Source organism: Mustela lutreola, chromosome 7 (assembly GCF_030435805.1).
Source record: "Mustela lutreola isolate mMusLut2 chromosome 7, mMusLut2.pri, whole genome shotgun sequence".
In the NCBI taxonomy this organism is placed as follows: domain Eukaryota; kingdom Metazoa; phylum Chordata; class Mammalia; order Carnivora; family Mustelidae; genus Mustela; species Mustela lutreola.
The window spans coordinates 51168502-51186444 of NC_081296.1; the positions used below are offsets into that span (position 1 = coordinate 51168502).

The 17943-nt window shown below is 40.7% G+C and overlaps 1 protein-coding gene across 2 annotated transcripts; it reads right to left on the reverse strand.

The window, feature by feature from the left end:
• Window positions 1–894: 894 nt before the first annotated feature.
• On the reverse strand, window positions 895–17888 carry CIAO2A (cytosolic iron-sulfur assembly component 2A). Of its 2 annotated transcripts, XM_059180754.1 has the most exons (5): window positions 17610–17887; window positions 11494–11658; window positions 6300–6349; window positions 3371–3416; window positions 895–2145 (listed from the first exon to the last, which is right to left on the reverse strand). In XM_059180754.1, exons 1-5 carry the CDS (start codon window positions 17722–17724, stop codon window positions 2048–2050), a joined length of 474 nt encoding a protein of 157 aa, XP_059036737.1. In that variant the 5' UTR covers window positions 17725–17887; the 3' UTR covers window positions 895–2047. The 2 variants fall into 2 exon arrangements, with proteins under 2 accessions (XP_059036737.1, XP_059036738.1); XM_059180755.1 differs by lacking the exon at window positions 6300–6349 and having other exon boundaries at window positions 17610–17888.
• Between the last annotated feature and the right edge of the window lie 55 nt (window positions 17889–17943).

The following is a 17943-nucleotide window of genomic DNA, read 5'->3' on the forward strand; positions in this document are numbered from 1 at the left end:
GGGATACAGTCCATTCCTCCTCCCCAGTCCCCCTGCTTGCTAGTTAGTCTACCACTGCCTTAGAGGCTGATAAGGGAACATTCCAGATAGGAGAGTTCTTACTTAGCTGGTTGACTTTGTGCTCTCTGGGCCTGCCTGGAGATTAGGGCTGGCTCTCTCTCTTAGGTCGGTACCTTCATGAGCTTACCAGAGGGTCCTGCTGCACCCCTTGACCCTGGCAAATGCATCTGCCCCCACTTTGCTGTTCACTTGCTGTCCTCTCTCCTCAGTTCCTGGGCACCAGGCAGGACATGTTCAGACCCTTTCTGTGGAGGTCTCCTCATCTCTGCTGATGGCCAATTGGACAATGTCAAATACGACCCCAAAGCACAGTCCATGAGAAACAGTCATGCATACCTTGTCCTGAGGACTCTGTCATCAGAGTCATTGACTTTGCCTCTCTCTTGCACTCTAGACTTCCCAGGCAGGAAATCAGCCTGCCTTTGGTCCAGCCTTCAGTCCACTTTCACCTTTTTCCTCGGGCCCGAGTCAAGCACCAGTTTACTGGATTCCCCCAACTGCAAGGAATACATTTCCAAACTCTCTAAGTTGTCCCCTTGGAATTCCCCTCAGCAGGCAGTGGTAGAAGTTGTCCCTTCCCTACTCCTCCACCAAAATGGGGGCTGGAACTCAACACGGCAACAGTTTTATCCAAAAAAACCTCTTCATTAATCTTCTTATAAAAACCACTGTTCTTTCAAAACATATACTCTTGAAGTGGATAAAGGGGTTCAAGAGCCAAGGAAGAAGTTCTCCCATTTTCCCCTTTGTATCCTCAATTAAATTTGAGGCAGAAGAATTCCATTCTAAAAACCTATTTGTTACTTAATGCTATATAACAAATTACCCCCAAACTTAGTGGTATAAACAATAAACATTTATTATTGCTCACAGCTTCTCTGGGTCAGGAATTTGGGGGGCTTAGTTAGACAGTTCTGGCTCAGGGTCTTGTGGAGTTCCAGTCAAGATATCAGCTTGACTGAGGCTGCAGTATCACTTCTAATACGGTTCACTCACATGGTTTGTAAATTGGTGCTGGTTGTTGGTGCAAGGCCTGAATTCCTCCCTTGTGGAATTCTCCACAGAGTTGCTCGTGTGTTCTCATGACATGGTAGCCGGATGCCCACAGAGTGAGAGATTCGAGAAATCAAGATGAATGCAACACCTGTTATGATCAGCCTCAGAAGTCACACACTGTCCCCTCTGACTCTTGAGTAGCCACACCTACCAGCTCTGATTCAATCTGGAAGGAAACTATATAGGGGCATGGAGACCAGGAACGGAAGATCATTGGGGAACACTCGGAGGCCGCCTTCCACAACCTGTTATATCTCAAATGATAATCAGCCCCCAAATGAACAAAGTTCAAATAAAGAAGAAACCATAAATTTAGTTTGGTTTAACCCAAACTTCTTTAGGGGATTTCTTGATCTTCAAAATTATGTATATTATCTGGCCAGCTCCACATTCAATCCTTATCTACAGATGGGTCCAGGACTCCCTGAAGCAAGGCAGAGCCTACGCCAGCTTTTAAGCGTTCTTCCTGGTTCTCAGATTTCTGATTATTATGTAGATACCTTTTAGAGTTGACATTTACCTAAGATTTACAATTCAACGTAAACATTCTAAGGTACATCATTACAAGAATCATGTCTATTTTATTTATTCTACAGTAATGATTTAAATTGAATACATCTGGGCACAGTAAATATTTGACATGAAAAGTAGTTGTATCAGAAGAGGCGTCAAAAAATTGCAAGTCATCTGACACATAATTACTAGAAAATATTTTTCTGTCTGATCATTTAAGTGTTACAAATCCTGAGAATGTTATCCACTGAACAAACTAGGTACTGCTTATAATTATATCTTGCTTGCAAATCATCCATTAAAAAAAATGCCTTGAGGTACAAATCACCTATGTATTAAACATGAGTCTTTTACATTTTACAAAGAATTTAAACAAATATATCAAACAATTAAAGGTAAGTGGCTCTTAGAACAGATATTAGTCGGGTTCCAGAACACACTGTTCCACAATTTCCCGTAAGTTGGGGTTTTCCATTGCAGCTGCCACTCGCTCTTTGTCATTTATCTGCTTGTTGACTGCAAAACACAGACAAAAGTTAGCAGAGGGACTGTGTCAACATATAGTGACAGACAAAAATTTCATTAGCTCTTTAAGTAAAATTGAACTCCTTGATAACTTAAAGCTGGCTCACTTTTTTAAGTTCTAGAAGGGAGACTTACAGAGGAAAAATACCCCCTAAATCCTTACTACTCTAACACAACTATTTTCATTTCTTTCTTTCTAGTCTTTGTCCATATACACTATTCCCATATAGAGCAAAGAGTAGATACAATTTTGAAAACTGTTATTTTCCCCTGTTAAGCTTATTTTTTCAAACTACAGGGTTATTTAACACAGCCAAAATCTCAAGCCTTCTAAATTAATTATGAAGACTATGCTACATGGAGCACCCTTATATATATAGACTTCTTTTTGGAAAGATTCTTAAAAGTGGCATTATTAGATCAAGGGGTCTGAATATTTTTTTATGGTTTGATTCTTATCACTGAATTACTTCCCAACATTTTTTACCAACAATACATGAGTTATCAGTTTGCAAAAAACTAGTACTATTAATAAAAACAAACATACACACATATAAAACAGTAGGTGAAAAACAGCTCATTATTATAATTTGCATATTTTATCAATTTGCATATTTTATAATTTGCATATTTTATACTTTTATCATATATTGATAAATAGTGAGAGGATATTTCCCCATGTTTATCTATTAGTTATTCTGTGAATTTTCTGTCCATCTCTGTTAATCTACTGCGTGTTTTATTTTTTAATGAGTTTGCATGGCTCTTGATATAATAAAGGTATTGGCCCATAATATCTGTCTATAATTTGCTAAAAGCACTCTCAACATAAGAGTTCAAAAGAGAATTGTCCATATTCTTTTCTAGATCTTCAATTTCAATTTCAAGTACATAGCTCTCTACCCTGCACCAAAGAAAAAAATCAAGCCCTCTTTAGAGTTTGTAAGTCAAGGTCCCTAAAGCTGGATATCTTTTAGAGAGGTGCAGCTACTCGTCAAAACCAGCCAATACTCACAGGGCCTGCCTCTGGTTCACCTAGAGTCCTACTGAAAAATTATTTTCTTGAAAAACCTATGCTTCCCCACCTCACAGAAGAGCTAATAACTAATTCTTCACTTTTTTGCAAATGACCCAAAGATACTTGGATAGCTGAATACCAGTATCCAAAGTGAAGTACTATCTGAAGTTGTTTTTTAATGGGTCAAGATTGACTTACTGTCTTCCTCTGTTGAGTGGGTTCCTTCAGAAATGTAGATTTCCAACTAGGAAGAAAAAAAATATTAAAACCAAAATACTTAGAACACTCTAAGGTGACAAGTAAAGTGGAATGCACAGTAGACTAAAGAGTCTAGGAATGAAAGCCCAAATAGTTTTCTTAACACTAATGACTTAGTGACAAATCCCTCCAAAACAGGGACTGAAATTAGTAGATTTTTTTTTTTTAAAGATTTTATTCATTTGTTCATGAGAGACACAGAGAGAGAGAGAGACAGAGACAGAGACAGAGAGAGACAGAGGAGAAGCAGGGATCACTACCTGAGCTGAAGGTAGACACTTAACCGACTGAGCCACCCAGGCATCCTGAAATTAGTAAATTTTTAATTTTGGTCACCCGCGGAAGGCCTGCAGGGGGTATTCCCATTAATCACCTTCTTTAATGAATACACACAAATAAAATTTTACACAAATGAGATCTCATACATATTTTACTCATGGAATGGATCTCTCTACTCTACACTCTATCTCTTCCTCCCAAATCAGTACCTAAAATATCTAAACTTCCTCTCTGCCCCAAGCACCAAGAAAAGCCATACTAATAATCTAGTGTAGTTTCTTCCATATTTTTCTCCATACCTACATAATGGAATACAGATTTTATACACCCCAAAGTTGTAAGTTTCTTTTCTTTGCTTATTTTATTTTATTTTTTTTTTTTAAGATTTTATTTATTTATTTGACGGAGAGAGATCACAAGTAGGTAGAGAGGCAGGCAGAGAGAGAGAGGAGGAGGAAACAGGCTCCCTGCTGAGCAGAGAGCCCGATGCGGGACTCGATCCCAGGACCCTGAGATCATGACCCGAGCCGAAGGCAGCGGCTTAACCCACTGAGCCACCCAGGCGCCCCTCTTTGCTTATTTTACAAAAATGGGATCACAATATAGTTTTCAGTATCCTCCTTTTCTCATTAAACTATTATCTTGCTAAATTTAATTTCAAGTATAATATTGGTTAAGCTAAACCTCCTGGCCCTGCTTCATTCCCCCAGATTAGCTAACTTCCAAGAACTAGACCTTCTGAGACAAACCCACAAAATCCTGTGACAAATAAAGCATGCTATATAATAAAGGCATGTCTACTCCCCAGAGAACACTGGAGTGTATGAACTAATTCTTATACAATTATTTTGCTACTTTCAAGAGTGAAAAAAAAAATCTTACTTTATTATGGCTAAGAGACCCTAGAGGTCATACAGAACAGACTTAAAAAAAAAAAAAAAAAAACACCTTGGGGCACCTGGGTGGCTCCCCAGCTCTTGAGTTCGGCCCAGGTCATGGTCTCAGGATTGTGAGATTTAGCTCAACGCCGAGCTCCTTGCTATTATGGAGCCTGCTTAAGATTCTTTTGCTCAGGGCACCTGGGTGGCTCAGTGGGTTAAAGCCTCTGCCTTAGGTTTAGGTCATGATCCTGGGATCTTGGGCTCCAGCTCCACATCGGGCTCTCTGCTCAGTAGGGTGCCTGCTTCCTCCTCTCTCTCTCTCTCTCTCTCTCTCTCTGCCTGCCTCTCCCCCTACTTGAGATCTGTTTGTCAAATAAATAAATAAAATCTTAAAAAAAAAAAAAGATTCTTTCTCTCCCTCTGCTCCATCCCTGCGAAAAATACCATATGAATTCCTCTAGTGGCTAGAGGCATAATACTAACTCTTATTCCAGAAAACAAAGGAACAGATATAAAATCACTCCATATTCATTTACTTTGGTTTAAAATTACGCATGACTCAACTCTGAAAAATGGTAAATAAAGGGGAAAAGTCAGGCATTTACCCTGTTATTCCTGTATGAACTAACTATACTTCAGGGAGACCACACAGTGGGCTTGGTACCTTGCAGGCATAGAAGACTCTAAATCTGAAAGATTACTTGTGGCCCTTTCTTAGTGGTTCTTCCTTGCTTTTAAACTTTTTCACATGAAAATATGTTCAACATTGTTAGCACCAGGGAAATAGCAATCAAAACCACAAGTTATCACTTCCAACCTGCTAGAATGGCTATAATGAAAAAGACAGATAATATTAATACAGAAGTGTAAGAACCCTCATACACTGTCGGTGGGAATGTAAAATGGTAAAGCAGCTATGGAAAACAGTCTAGCAATGCCTCAAAAGTTAAATCTAGTTAGCAAAAGACACAGCAATTCCCCTCCTAGGTGGAGGGAAGATGAAACATCCCCAAGTGAAAACCTGTACATGAATGTTCATAGCAGCATTATTCATAATAGACAAGAAGTGGAAACAACCCAAATGTCCATCCAGTAGTCAATAGATAAACAAGCTATGGTATATCCATACAATGGAATCATATAAGGCAGTAAAAAGGGAAGAAAGACTGACACATGCTAGGACATGGATGAATTCTGAAAATAATATTTTAAGCGAAAGAGGCCAGTCTAAAAGACCACAAACTGTATGATTCCATTTAAATTAAACATTCAGAATTAGCAAATCTATAGAGTCCAAAGGAGATCAGTGGTTGCCTGGGGATGGAGGAAGGTTTCAGGAAATGGTTATGGGGTTTCTTACTGAAGTGATGAGAATGTCTTAAAACTGGGGCAGCTGGGTGGCTCAGTTGGTTAAGCAGCTGCCCTCAGCTCAGGTCATGATCCCAGGGTCCTGGAATTGAGGCCTGAGTTGGACTTCCTCAGCAAGGAGTCTCCTTTTCCCTCTCCCTCTGCCCACCCCCTATTAATGATTGCTCACACTCTCTCAAATAAATAAAATCTTTAAAAAAAAAAAAGTGATAGTAGTGATGGTTGCACATTTCAGTGGATAGACAAAAAAACATTAAACTGTACAATTTAAACAGGGGAGTTGTGTGAAATGTGAATTAAATCTCAATAAACCTGTTATAAAACAACAAAATCTTCCTTACCTTATGTTTAAACGGTAAACACCGTTGAAGTTTTACTCTTAAGCACAGCCCTGTAGAGGGAAAAAAGGAAAGGCCCTAATTATCTCTTCTCTTATCAATTCCTGAAAAAGTATACAGCTGTATGTAGGTGTCTCCATACAAAACAGTAGCTGGAAACAGCTTTGGCTCAATCCAGTGTAGGTCTCCTTTGAATCAGGCACCATGCTAGCAACTTTAATATATACAGTCTTACATATTCCTCAACTAATCCAGTGAGCCACGGTATTACCAAACCCATTCTACAAATTATGAAACTAAGGTCACAATGTAATTTGCCCAAGTCACTTAGCTAGTAAAGTGGTAGCTGAGACTAAAACCCAAGACCACTGCAAAGCCTATCTCCTTTCTACTACATCAATTTACCTTCGAGCAAAGGTCAATTCACTCATTTAACTTTATTGAACACTCAGAACAGGCCAGATCATGTAAAAATGTAAAACCAAATAAGAGCCTCTTAAAAGGACCACAAGGATCTTCTCAAATTTGGAATCTTCTATGCCTGAAATATACAAATAGAGTTCCCTAAAACAAGATCCTCTGAACTTCAGTTTATCACCCAATGCCAAGTATATATCCCCCAGTTGAGACTTATAAGAGAAATTAAAACTCAGTTTAGAACAGACCCTCAGTGTGTCCATGTTCCACTTCTCTCCCACCTCAAAACAAGGAAGGAATTTGTATCTAAATCTACACCCCTAGACACAAAAAGATAAGTCAAACTGTTCTTATGCACAGGAAGTGTTTCAAAGCACTTAGAGTCTAAAACACAGTAATTCCATAATAAATATTAGAGAACTCTAAAGACAATATATAGTTTCTGTAAGAGGGTCCCCCTTTAGAAGATCTGCCTTAAAACATATCTGGAGGGCTCTTCTCTTCCCTCTGCCCCCCACACTGTCTCTTTAATTTGTTACCTGTGTATCATCTGAGCCTCCTCATGTGTTCTACTCACTGCTGGTAGGTGTTTTAGCCACATAGTATATAACAACCATTTCACAATTCACAAAGCACTTTCTTGACCATCAATATCCTCAAGAGAGGCAGTACAGTGTTACTGAGATAGATAGTCTGGGTTCAAAAGCAGTCTACTATATACAAGCTATGGGGGCCTAGGCAAGTTACTTAACCTCTCCTGAGCTTCAGTTTCCCCATCTGTAAAGTAAATATTATAATAGTACCCCTACATATAGGGTTGTTACAAGTGGTAAATAAATTATTATGCAATGTGCCTAAAATAGGACTTGGTACATAAAAAGCATTTAATAAATATTAGCTATTACTATCGTATCATTTTCATTTTACAACCAGGAACCATGATAAATGATTTGTCTGAATAGCAGAGAGCTGTGAGCTAAATATAGACCTTCTGACTCCAAATCCTATGCCATTCATATTGGACCAGACCTGCCTTCAGCTATTCTTGTCTGGACTAAGTCAACACAAATGGCTATTAGCTAGTTTCTCTGCCTTACCCACTCATTTCCTTTGAGTCTTCCTTGTCTTTGCAATTACTTACCAGGATAACTCTAAGTAGGTGATGAGCTAAGCAGTCGGGCTGGAATGCATATCCAGGTGCCTTCCGCTGGTTCGCACTACCTGCTCATAGGAAATGCCTCCCAGATGCCAGAAAGAGGGCTATCTTCATTGAGTTTTCTAATCACGTTGACTGAATCCGGTTACTACACTAGTATACTCACTTCTAAAAAGCCAAGGGTCTTAACTGAAACTCATATTAAAAGGGCCCTCAAAAACCTGACAACACTTTGTTCAAGGAGTGGACAGATCTGAAGTAGCTACCATAACCAGATCTCGGTGTCTTTAGAGTTACTTTTATTTCGTGGGTTTTCTCAATCTTTGTCCATACAAATATGCTTTTTGATAATTACAATTAGAATGCAAATGCAACTTAGCATTCCAGTTTTTTCATACATTTCCCAAACAGATACTTTGATTCCTTGATCATATTTATCATTTTCTTTTTTTTTTTTTTTTAAGATTTTATTTATTTATTTATTTGACAGACAGAGATCACAAGTAGGCAGAGAGGCAGGCAGGTAGAGAGAGGGAAGCAGGCTCCCTGCTGAGCGGAGAGCCCGATGTAGTGCTCCATCCCAGGAATCTGAGATCATGACCTGAGCTGAAGGCAGAGGCTTTAACCCACTGAGCCACCCAGGCGCCCGATCATATTTATCATTTTCAAAAGAAACAAGAAATCCCATTATGTTGGTGCCATTTCCTTATTAATAGATACTAGAGTTTCTTCCAGGCTTTATGATTACAAATTTACTATAAACATTCTGTACATGTTACTATTTTCTTTAATGGAATTATTTCCTTAATTCCTGGGTCAAAGAGCAGAAATTTTTTCATAAGGACTTACTAATATGTACCCAGAGGCTTAAAATTACTTATACCATATGACCCAATAATTTCAATTAAAGGAATTTATCCTGAGGCAAAAACTAGAGATATATGAAAATATTTATGTATAAAGTCATTCATCATAGTATTATTTATAATTCTAAAAGTCTAGAAGTGGTATAAATGGTTATAAAAATTATGATATACTGATGTGATTAGCACAAATTTCTATGGCTATGTAATTAAAAACTAATATTTAATAAAGAATAAAAAATATTCCTTATCTATTTCATGCTTTCTATTATCTAACCTTTATAACTCTTGATACTGTTATTACCTCTACTTTACAGATGAGAAAACTGAGGCTCAGAAAGGTTGAGTAATTTGCCTAAGGCCACAAAGTGGCAGACTTGACAGAGCTGGAATTTTATTTTTTTATTTTTATTTTTCTAAAAATTTTATTTATTTATTTGACAGACAGAGATCACAAGCATATAGAGAGGCAGGCAAGGAGTTGGGGAAGCAGGTTCCCCACTGAGCAGAGAGCCCAATGCGGGGCTCGATCCCAAGACCCTGGGATCATGACCTGAGCCCAAGGCAGAGGCTTTAAGCCACTGAGCCACCCAAACTCACTGGGACCCCACTGGTACCCCAAAGAGCTGAAATTTTAGACCAGAGCACACATTCTTTGATGACAGCTGATTTTTACTTCATTCTTTATGCTTTTATGGAGTTTCCAAATTATTGCCAAGAAACACATTACTTTTGTAATGTGTAAAAAAAAAAAAAAAGAAAAAGCACAAAATAAATGTTACTTTTTGAAAACTCAATTTGCTAAAGGCTCTTACAGGAACAGACCCTCTTTTTAAGAAATCTTATATATAAAAATATTTTAAGATATTCCCCTTCCCATCAAGAGAGTAGCAGCACTTCTGTTATCTGTTGATTCAGAAACTATGCAATGACAAAAAAAATAAGTACGCATTCAAAAATGCTTTTTCCAATATGGAATATTAATAACCACAGTATTATCAAGGCGCCTGGGTGGCTCAGTAGGTTAAATGGCTGACTCTTGATTTTGGCTCAGATCATGATCTCACGGTCCTGGGATCCAGCCCTGCCTTGGGCTCAATGCTCAGCAGGGACTCTGCTTGAGGATTCTCTCTCCCTCCGTCCCTCCCCTGGCTCATGTTCTCTCTCTCTCTCTGATAAATAAATAAATCTTAAAAATAAATAAATAAATAAATAACCACAATATTATCTATGGATTCGTGGACCCTTTAGTCCCTCAAGATACGGCCTATATGCTGGAAATCACTAATAGGAATCCCAGATCATCAAGTGAGAAGAGAAAAACAGAAATCACAACAATGGAAGTAATAATAAAATGTTTATCTTTTCAATCATTTTTGTAAATGTATCTATTTTTAAATAGATAATATATTTGCATAGTTCAAAGACTTAAAAATATAAAAAAGTATATAGTAAAGTCTTACCCCCAACCTGTCCCCATCCTGCCGTTTCTACCACACTGCCCTTCACAGCTAGTCATTTCTTATGTATTCTTCATGTATACACAATCAAATACAAATTTCTGTTTTTGCCCTTTTTTACACAAATATAGCAATATTACACTTGTTTTTATTTCTTAACAGTATGTCACAAAGATCTTTCCATACCAGTACATGGAGACCTTTTCCACAGCTGTATAGCATTCCGTTGTTAATAAATATCATCAATGATTACTTCAGCATTCCTCTACTGATGAACATTTGGTTTGAAATAAACTTCTTTTATCTTCTATATTTTTATTTATTTATTTGACAGAGAGAGATCACAAGTAGGAGGAGAGGCAGGCAGAGAGAGAGAGGAGGAAGCAGGCTCCCTGCTGAGCAGAGAGCCCGATGTGGGACTCGATCCCAGGACCCTGAGATCACAACCTGAACCGAAGGCAGCGGCTTAACCCACTGAGCCACCCAGGCGCCCCTATCTTCTATATTTTTATTTATGTTTTTAGACAGTGGGTGGGGAGAGGGGCAGAGGGAGAGGCAGAAAGAGAATCTTTAGCAGGCTCCATACCCAGTGCGGAGCCCGAGCAGGGCTCTATCCCATGACCCTGAGAACAGGACCTGAGCAGAAATTAAGAGTTGACACTTAACTGAGTGAGCCACCCAGGCACCCCTCCTTTATCTTCTCTATAACAAAGTAGTATATATTCAAAGACATCTCTTGTATATCTTACTGCTAACTACTCCAAAGTATTAGGAACACTGCCTCTCAAATAGAAAACTACATCAAAAATACTTTAAAAAAATAAAAACAAAAAAAACAGAACTCTCCCACTAGGACTGATGCCCATATTGCACTGAAGCTAACAGAGCAGCAAAGGAGAGGAAGGTGATGACAGCAGGGTTAGGCTGACAGCACCCACTGCAATCTCCAGAACTGAGGAGAGGACTGGCCCACACCCACTCTCTTAACTGTAGGCACGCACAGGGAAGACAAGCAGCATGGTATAACTAAGGAGATCTCACGTCTGGAGCCAGGGGAACTGGGTCTGAGCTTCAGCTTCATCATTTCCTGGCTATATGATTCTGAGCAAGTCACTTAAAGTCTCTGAGTCTCGAGTTCCTCATCTGGAAAATTCTCTCACAGGCTGTGAGGGCTACAGAAGACACACATCTGAAAAGACTCTGTGAACTACAAAGTGTGATACATGACACTAATTGTTATTTGGGGTCAATAACAGTAAAATAATTTAGAATTAAAAATATATTTGTATATAAAAACTTACCAATAAGGGTTGCCAAAGAGCAGTGAGGTACTGTTGGCGTGAACCTGATAATAACCAAATAGTCGTCTTCATTTCTCTCCTGAACCTCCACACTACTTTCCGTTACCACTTCCAGTTCTTCTAAAGTATTGGGCTTCTCTGGGTCCCGGATAGTTCGAATCAAATCTAAAGAATCATCAGAGACAAGGTATTATGTTAAAACATGAAAATGCTACATAAGGATGACTTTGCCAGTCCTAATCCAAACATGGACTTCTTTCTTTTTCTTTAACCAAATATTAACAGTATCTGCCCAGATTTCTCACAGCAGTTTCCACAATCAGTTTCCTTTTGAGAAAACTGTTTTCTTAGATTCTTAGTGGATCATAACTTGTTTCTTGGATCCAACATTGCAGAGAGAATAAAAAAGGAGGAGAGTGGGGCTCCTGGATGGCTCAGTGGGTTACGCCTCTGCCTTCGGCCCAGGTATTGTGTTTTTGGGGTAAATACCCAGTAGTGGAATTACTGAATTATAGCGTAGTTCCATTTTTAATTTTTTGAGGAACTCAGGTCCTCAGGGTCCTGAGGATCAAGCCCCGCATTGGGCTCTCTCCTCGGCAAGGAGCCTGCTTCCCCGCACCTCTCTCTGCCTGCCTCTCTGCCTACTTGTAATCTCTGTCAAATAAATAAAATCTTTAAAAAAAAAAAGTAAAAAATAAAAGAAGAGTATCATAGAAGCTCCAGAGAAAGAAATAACTTGTAGCTTGGGAGACTGTGGTATCAGGATTTATGAAAATCGAATCTAAATCAAGTCTTTAAAATATCAATATTTGATACTGAAGGTGAAGAAAAGGAAAGGAAAAGTAGTTTAGGGCACTTGGCTGGCTTAGTCAGCAGTGCATGCAACTCTAGATCTTGGGGTTATGAGTTTGATTCCCACGTTGAGTGTAGAGATTACTTTTAAAAAATTTTTATTAATGGGGCTTCTGGGTGGCTCAGTGGGTTAAAGCCTCTGCCTTCAGCTCAGGTCATGATCTCAGGGTCCTGGGATCGAGCCCTGCATCAGGCTCTCTGCTCAGTGGGGAGCCTGCTTCCTCCTCTCTCTCTGCCTGCTTCTCTGCCTACTTGTGATCTCTGTCTGTCAAATAAATAAATAAAATCTTTAAAAAAAAATGTTGGGGTGCCTGGGTGGCTCAGTGGGTTAAGCCGCTGCCTTCGGGTCAGGTCATGATCTCAGGGTACTGGAATCAAGTCCCACATCAGGCTCTCTGCTCAGCAGGGAGTCTGCTTCTCTCTCTCTCTGCCTGCATCTCTGCCTACTTGTGATCTCTGTCAAATAAATAAATAAAATCTTAAAAAAAAAAATATGTTTAGTCTGCCTGGAACCCAACATAAGTGAGTATGTAAGAGTTTGGGCCAGACCATCAAGGATCTTTTACAGTTAAGTATAGGCAATAGGGAATCCTCAAGATGTTCTGAACAAGAGAGGAACAGGGCCAGCATTACACTGTCAGCAAGGAACTCATCCACTAGCCGGTAGACTCAGGAGGAAGAGCAGGGCCAGCTGAAAATGCTGGGCCCAAAACAGGCACATGACAATAGTAATGGAGAGGAGGGGACAGAAGGAGAAGTAATCTCAGCAGCAGAATCAACAGAATTTGACGATTGTTGAGATGTAGAAGACGAGGAAAGGGAAAAAGGAAGATGACTCAGATTTTTAACTCCGTCTGGGAGAACACTGACAGAATGAAAAAAGAAAAACTGGAGAACACAGGAAGAAAGTTGGGTAGAGGCTGGGAGAAGTGGGTTCAATTTTATACATATTGATTTTGAGGTGCTTAAGGGGCAACTCAGTGGGACATTCCAGCAAACACTGAACTGTGACGTAAGGGTTAAGAGAGCACCAAGGTTAAACAGACACATGAAAAGATGCTCAACATCACTGGTCATCAGGGAAACGCAAGTCAGAACCACAATGAGATATCAGCTCACACCTGTCAGAATGGCTAAAATCAAAAACACAAGAAACAAATGTTGGCAAGGATGTGGAGAAAAGGAACCCTGTGCACTACTGGTGGGAACGCAAACTGGTACAGCCACTGTGGAAAACAGTATGGAGGTTCCTCAAAAAATTAAAAATGGAACTACCCTATAATTCAGTAATTCCACTACTGGGTATTTACCCCCAAAATACAAAAACACTACTTCAAAGGGGTACATGCATGACTATGTTTGTAGCAGCATTTTTCACAACAGCCAAGACATAGAAGCAGCCCCGTATCCATTGATAGATGAATTTATGAATATATCTGATATATGTAATGGAATATTATTCAGCCATAAAAAAGAATGAAGTTTTGCCATTTGCAAGGACATGAATGGAGCTAGAGAGTATAATGCGAACCAAAATAAGTCAAAGACAAATACCATATGATCTCACTTATATGCGGAATTTAAGAAATAAAACAAATGAACAAAAGGAAAAAAGAGACACACAAACCAAGAAACAGACTTTTAACTATAGAGAACAAACTGATGGTTATCAGAGGGGAGGTGGGTGGAGGAACCGGTGAAATGGATAAAGAGTTTTAAGAGTACACTTACCAAGATGAGCACTGAATAATGTACAGAATTGTTAAATCATGCTGTACGCCTGAAACTAACATAAGCCGTATGTTAGTTAATTAAAATTAAGAATTTAATTAAAAAGAGAGAGAGAGGGGTGCCTGGGTGGCTCAGTGGGTTAAAGCTTCTGCCTTCAGCTCAGGTCATGATCCCAGAGTCCTGGGATGGAGCCCCGCATCAGGCTCTCTGCTCTGCAGGGAGCCTGCTTCCTCCTCTCTCTCTGCCTGCCTCTCTCTCTGCCTACTTGTGATCTCTGTCTGTCAAATAAATAAATAAAATCTTTAAAAAAAAAAAAAAAAGACAGAGAGTGCACCAAAGCCTGAGTGGTTGATGAACCCAAGGGATTCGCAAAGAATGAGCAGAACAGTAGTTTTCAACCTTGGGTGAACAATGGAATCATCAGGATTGCTTTAAAAACAAAACAAAAACTAATGTCTAAGCCCTACCCCCAAAGATCCTGATTTAACTGATTTGTATGGGCTGAGCAGTAAAACTTTTAAAAAAATTCCTCCAGTTGGGGTGCCTGGGTGTCTCAGTTAGTTAAGCCACTGCCTTCAACTCAGTCATGATCCTGGAGTCCCAGGATGAGTTCCATGTCAGGCTTCCCCTGCTCTACAGGGAGCCTGCTTCTCCCTCTCCCTCTGCCTGCCACTCCCCCTGTTTGTGCTCTCTCTCTGCCAAATAAATAAAATCTTTTAAAAAAAAAAGTCCTCAGATTGCTCTTATGAGCATCTCAATTTGAGAACCACTAATGTAAAGGGAGAGACCCAAGAATACATCTGTGGGAAACACCTAATTTAGGTATCAGAAGGAGAAAGAAAAGCAAGAAGCAGAGATGGAAGTGGGGGGAGGTTAACATTAAATGCAGCAGAAAAATTCCAAATAAAGAGAACAGAAAAAGGTCTTTCTTTGGTTTTGTCACCCAGAAGATCACCTGTAAGAAAGCAGTTTCAGTAAAGAGATAAGGCAGAAGCCAGATGGCAAAAGGGGGAAGTGAGAAGGAACTGAAAATGTAGTGCTAGGACTTTGGCAGGGAAGGGAAGGGCAAAGAACCAATAGGCGGTTTAGACAAAGCTAAAACAATGAAAAAAAGTAAGGGAAACTTGAGTATGTTTTATAGCCCAAGGGGAAGGATCAAATAGAGGAAGTGAGACTGAAAGTATAGGGGTGTGGACGGGGGACTGGCAAAATAAGAAGGGAATGAGACCAAGGATATGGGAGCCTGGGCTGGCCTTGGAGAGGACAAGATTTCCTTCTTATTCTGGGGTAGAAAAATACGGAAAAATAGAATGATAGAGAAATGGTGAGGTAAAAAGGAGAGCAGAGGGAATTCACATAGGATGGGCTTGATGTTCTCAAGCCTAAGGTTTTGTTCTCTAATTGATAGCACCCCTGTAATCAAAAATGCTGCTGGGAACAACGAATCCAGCAAGCTCTACCTTCTCTTCCTGACCACTCCTGGGCTTCATTAGCCACTTGATTAGCCACAGAATTTGAAAATGGAGGCAGGGAAGAAAAGAACAAAGCTTTCTCTTCACAAGGCTCTATCATCATGGGGCTCAGGGAAATGTGGCCTTTTTTTTTTTTTTTTTTAAGATTTTGTTTATTTATTTGACAGAGATCATAAGTAGGCAGAGAGGCAGACAGAGAGAGAGGAAGGGAAGCAGGCTCCCTGCTGAGCAGAGAGCCCAATGTGGGGCACCATCCCAGGATCCTGGGATCATGACCTGAGCCGAACCAGAGGCTTTAACCCACTGAGCCACCCAGGCGCCCCAAACACGTGGCTCTTTAAAAAGGAATTTGCTGGGGAGTCTGGGTGGCTCAGTGGTTTGGGCTGCTGCCTTTGGCTCGGGTCATGATCTCAGGGTCCTGGGATTGAGCCCCGCATCGGGCTCCCTGCTCCGCAGGAAGCCTGCTTCTCTCTCTCTCTCTCTCTGCCTGCCTCTCTGCCTACTTGTGATCTCTGTCTGTCAAATAAATAAATAAATAAAATCTTCTTTAAAAATAAATAAATAAATAGAATAAAAAGGAATTTGCTGCCCCTCATCCTGGGCATGTTCCCTGTAAGGCTCATTTATACAAGCTGCATTATATTCTTTAATATGATACCTAACCCTGAAATTAAGTCTCACCCCTTATTAAACTTCTCTGGGGCGCCTGGGTGGCTCAGTGGGTTAAGCCGCTGCCTTCAGCTCAGGTCATGATCTCAGGGTCCTGGGATCGAGTCCCGCATCGGGCTCTCTGCTCAGCGGGGAGCCTGCTTCTCTCTCTCTCTCTCTCTGCCTGCCTCTCTATCTACTTGTGATTTCTCTCTGTCAAATAAATAAATAAAATCTTTAAAAAAAAATAGTATATTTTCTCATACACAGGTCTCCCTCAATATAAGCTTTAGGACAAGAATCATCTCTCTTCCAAAGCTGTACCCCCAAGTGTCCTTCTGTCCTGAGATGCTGTAGACAGAAGTCAGGACAGGAATGTGTCTGTTTTGTGGAGATCATTCCACTCATAATCATCTAGCTGGGCTTAACTCCTGCCTCTAGTAAGAGAGAGGTAAATTAGATTGGCTCCAAAGATCTTTTTCAATGCTGACCTCCTTCTCCCAGCCTATTATCATTGTCCACATTTTATTTGTATTCTCATGGTTAGATCTTTCACTCTCCGTCAGCAGGAATAGCTTAACAGTAGTTAGAGCCAGCCTTCTTAGTTTACAAAAACAATACTACGAAAGTCCAAAAACAGGGAGGTATAAGGCAATTGTAAAATGGTGTAAAGTGCAGAAAGTTTGGAATCAGAAATCAAGGGCTTGGTTTTTGCCATTTCTTTACTGGCAGTGTGACCTCCAGGTAGCTGTTTTAACCATTCTGAACCTTTGTTTCCTCATCTGTGCAATGATGCTGGCCCCAGAAGGTTGAAAAAATGTATGTGACTGTGTGTGTATATTCGTTTTTGCACTGCTGGTTTGGCTGTGATAAGAAACTCTTAAGTTCGAAGCCTGGGTACAGAGAGGCCGTTTTGTCCACTTCTCTCTGAGACCTCTGCTTTTTTTTTTTTTTTTTTTTTTTTTTTGGACAAGAGAACGGCTATGACCTTAGGCCAGTCCCCAACTTGTTAGTCACCCAGCAGTGCTGCAGGAGTGGTGGCAGGAGAAGGAATTTGTGTCCAAGGGGCTCGGGGACGCAAGGAAGGAGACAAGTAGTGTAGCCAGGTTTGGTTCCTAACCAAGCACCCTAAACGCCTGCTCTGCGTCAGAAGTCTTGAAGAGGGCGTGGGGCAGACAAGGGAAACGAAGCGTTTAAGACCTCCAGGCTCGGCGTGCCCCAGGTTTAGGAAGAGCCCGGGTCCTAGAAAGATCCACATTCCAGCGTGACTCAGGAACCCGGAAAAAAGGCTTCCCAAGCTTCGGACGAGACCCAGCAAAAACCGAGTTCTGTACCCCCAGCCCTCAGGTGAGATCCCCGTTACCCCCATCTCCACGTACAACGCCAATCGCTTCCCTGGGTAAAATTAATTACCATAAACCTCTAGCGCTTTCTCTTCCATGATCCGGGGCTGCCGGGCAGCTCCCCGCTCAAAGAGGCCGGTGAGCCACGGGAGCGTCCAGGAGAACAGCCCGGACACCCGCTCCATCCTCACGCTCCGCCATCCCTGGCGACTGTCCCACCCGAGCCACCGTCTCTCAGCAGCGGGCCTCGCGATTTATCAACTTCCTGGTCTTCAAATGGGCCAAGACCTGCCTAAAGGTCCAGGACAGCAGAAAATAGGCGGGACCCGGCGGAGTAGCGCGGAGGACCTAGGGAAGGGCCCCGCGGAGACTACAAGCCCCAGCATGCTTTGCTCGGTTTCGGC